At 56.2% G+C, this 2,500-nt stretch overlaps 1 protein-coding gene across 1 annotated transcript in view; it reads right to left on the bottom strand.

The window, feature by feature from the left end:
• LOC143294792 (uncharacterized) overlaps positions 1-2,380 on the bottom strand; it is an 11,852-nt gene extending 9,472 nt beyond the window's left edge. The window contains exon 1 of the mRNA XM_076606270.1: positions 567-2,380. Within this exon, the coding sequence (XP_076462385.1) occupies positions 567-2,132 (1,566 nt within the window). The 5' untranslated portion in view covers positions 2,133-2,380. The remainder of the gene's footprint in view (positions 1-566) is intronic.
• Between the last annotated feature and the right edge of the window lie 120 nt (positions 2,381-2,500).

The raw sequence follows: 2,500 nt of genomic DNA, 5'->3' as shown, positions 1-2,500 counted from the left end.
CGCACACACACACACACGCGCGCACGCGCACGCACGCACGCACGCACGCACACACACACACGCGCGCGCGCACGCACGTACGCACAAACAAAACGGGTGCATATTACAAACTAACATAAATAACTACGCATATATTCTCGCACGTACACACACACACACACACACACACACACACAGCACGCACGCGCACCCACGCACTCACACATACATACAGACACACACACGCGCGTACAGAGAGACAGACAGACAGATACAGAAAGACACTGAGAGAGATGCGCGAACGCACGCTGACACGTGTGCGCACAGAGAGAGAAAGAGACAGACAGACAGACAGACAGAGACAGGGAGCGACAAAGAGAGACTGAGACATTGACAGAGCCAGCCAGTCAGGCCGACTGAGACAGTACAGAGACAGAGAAAGACAGAGAGAGAGACACGGAGACAGAGACAGATTGGGAGAGACAGAGCCAGAAAGACTGTAAAAACAGCAACAACAGCAACAGACAGTCGCTTCCTGGTTTTTGATGGGGTTTTTTTACCAAACGAAGAAAAGTGCCCAAACTCACCCCAGTGGACGACGTGAGAGTTCTCACACTCCCTGTGACCTCGTTCGAGCGGTTGCGGAAGCCGTCAGCGGTCATGACCTGTTTCTGAACGTCCTTGACCTCTGCTGCTGCTGCTGCTGCTGCTGTAACGACACCAAGAAACGTCTTCTTCGCCGACGACGACGTCTCGGATGAGGTGTTTGCTGCCATCCTCGCTTGTTGTTGGTGTGGAGAAACCGCCTGCAGAAGAGACGTCAAACTCTGGCATTTGCTGGCCAAGGTACCTTGTTCAGCTGACTCAGCTTCTTGGCTCTCTTTGTGAGACGACGCCTTTTCCCTGCTGCGACATCGGGGAGTCCGTGACCCAGTTTTCACGGCGCACGCCGCCGCGGCCGTGGTAGGGGTTTTCGGCTTCGTCTGAGGCTTTCTCTTCACGCTACTGGTCTGCTTCGTCTCTACCAGCAGGTCGTTCTCGGTCTCGGGGAGAGGTTTCCGTTTGGCAGCCTTGCGCGGTTTGTACTTGTACTCGGGGAACTCTTTCACGTGGAGCTGTTTCAGCCTGTCGGCTTCCTCTCGGTACGGGGCCTTTTCCGTGTCGCTCATCTTCTTCCAGGCGGAGCCCAGAAACTTGGAGATCTTGGCGTTGTCGGAGCCTGGGTACTGGGCGATGATCTGGTGCCTCTGCTGCTGCGCCCAGATCATGAAGGCGTTCATGGGCCGCTTGATGTGACCCTGGCGGGCGGGTTTCCGGGCCTGGGCGGCGTCCGTGTACGGGGTGGAGGTGGAGGTGGGGTCCACCCGTCTGGAAGGCATGAGGGGTGGAGGCTGCTGGCTCTGCCCCCCCAGCAGCAGGTCTGAGGGATGCATGGTCAAGAACTCTGCTGCGGGTTTGGGTTTGGTAGCTGGGGGGGAGAACTCCCCGGGTGGGTTCTCAGACCCCTGAGGGGTGGATTCCCGCCGTGACTGTGTTGAACGAGAGTTCATGTCTTTCACATGGCGTGGGGAACGTTGGTCGACTGTCCATGACGGCGACTGTGGGGAGCTGACGTTCAGATCTTCTGCGGGAGAGTTGCTGCAGTGGAGGAGCCCTGTCGGCTGTGAGGATACCGAGGAGCCCGAGACGCTGTCGCTTGACGTCAGGAAAGACGCTGGGTCAACCACGGCTGGCGTGACGGGGGAGGAAGATAGGCTGGCCTCTGGCGTCTGGGGACTACTACAGGAAAAGGCGACGTCCGCGGGGGTATGGGGGGAACAGTAGGGGTCCCCATCCCCCGGAGTGACCGGGGAGCACAGGTTGAGCTCCCTCAGCGTCTGGTCGTGGGGGCAGCACAGGTTCATCTCCTCCAGAGAGAAGCACGAGTTGATGTCGGCCAGGAGGGGCGGGGAGGAGTCCAGGTACAGCTCGTCCGGCGTCAGGGGGAAGCAGGGCGTCACCTCCTCCATCACCTGGTCACGGGACGCCTCAGAATCCAAGGTCACCTCCTCTGGCGTCAGAGGGAAGTATGGGGTCTCTGTCTCCGAACTCTGCAGCAGGGTCGTGAGGGACTGACTGCCGTGTCCGGGGGTGGCGTACACGAACGAGCTCATCTTTGTGGTGAACGTGGTGGATGACCATTACCGCCAGCACTCACTTCAGTGTGTCCGCATGCACCAATACCAGCAGGACGGCAGTGAAACATCGATCTGACGATCACACTTTCCGAGAAAAAAAATGTCTTTTTGGTTCAGGCGCCTCGGATATGTACTGGGCAGCTCTTGACTGAAAGTGAGCGATTCATCTCATGATTCCCGTACTGTGCGTATATTGTGGGCAACACTGTTCAATATATATATATATATATATATATATATATATAGTGTTGACATAGGAGGAAGGAGAAATAATTATTCTCTGAAACAGACGCAAAAAGTGAACGAATTCAATGTTAGATCGTATGTTCTTGACTATGGAGAAA

Source organism: Babylonia areolata, chromosome 20 (assembly GCF_041734735.1).
Source record: "Babylonia areolata isolate BAREFJ2019XMU chromosome 20, ASM4173473v1, whole genome shotgun sequence".
Lineage (NCBI taxonomy): Eukaryota > Metazoa > Mollusca > Gastropoda > Neogastropoda > Buccinidae > Babylonia > Babylonia areolata.
Note: the sequence above shows the minus strand (reverse complement) of the source record. Positions and strands in the feature narration are given on the sequence as shown.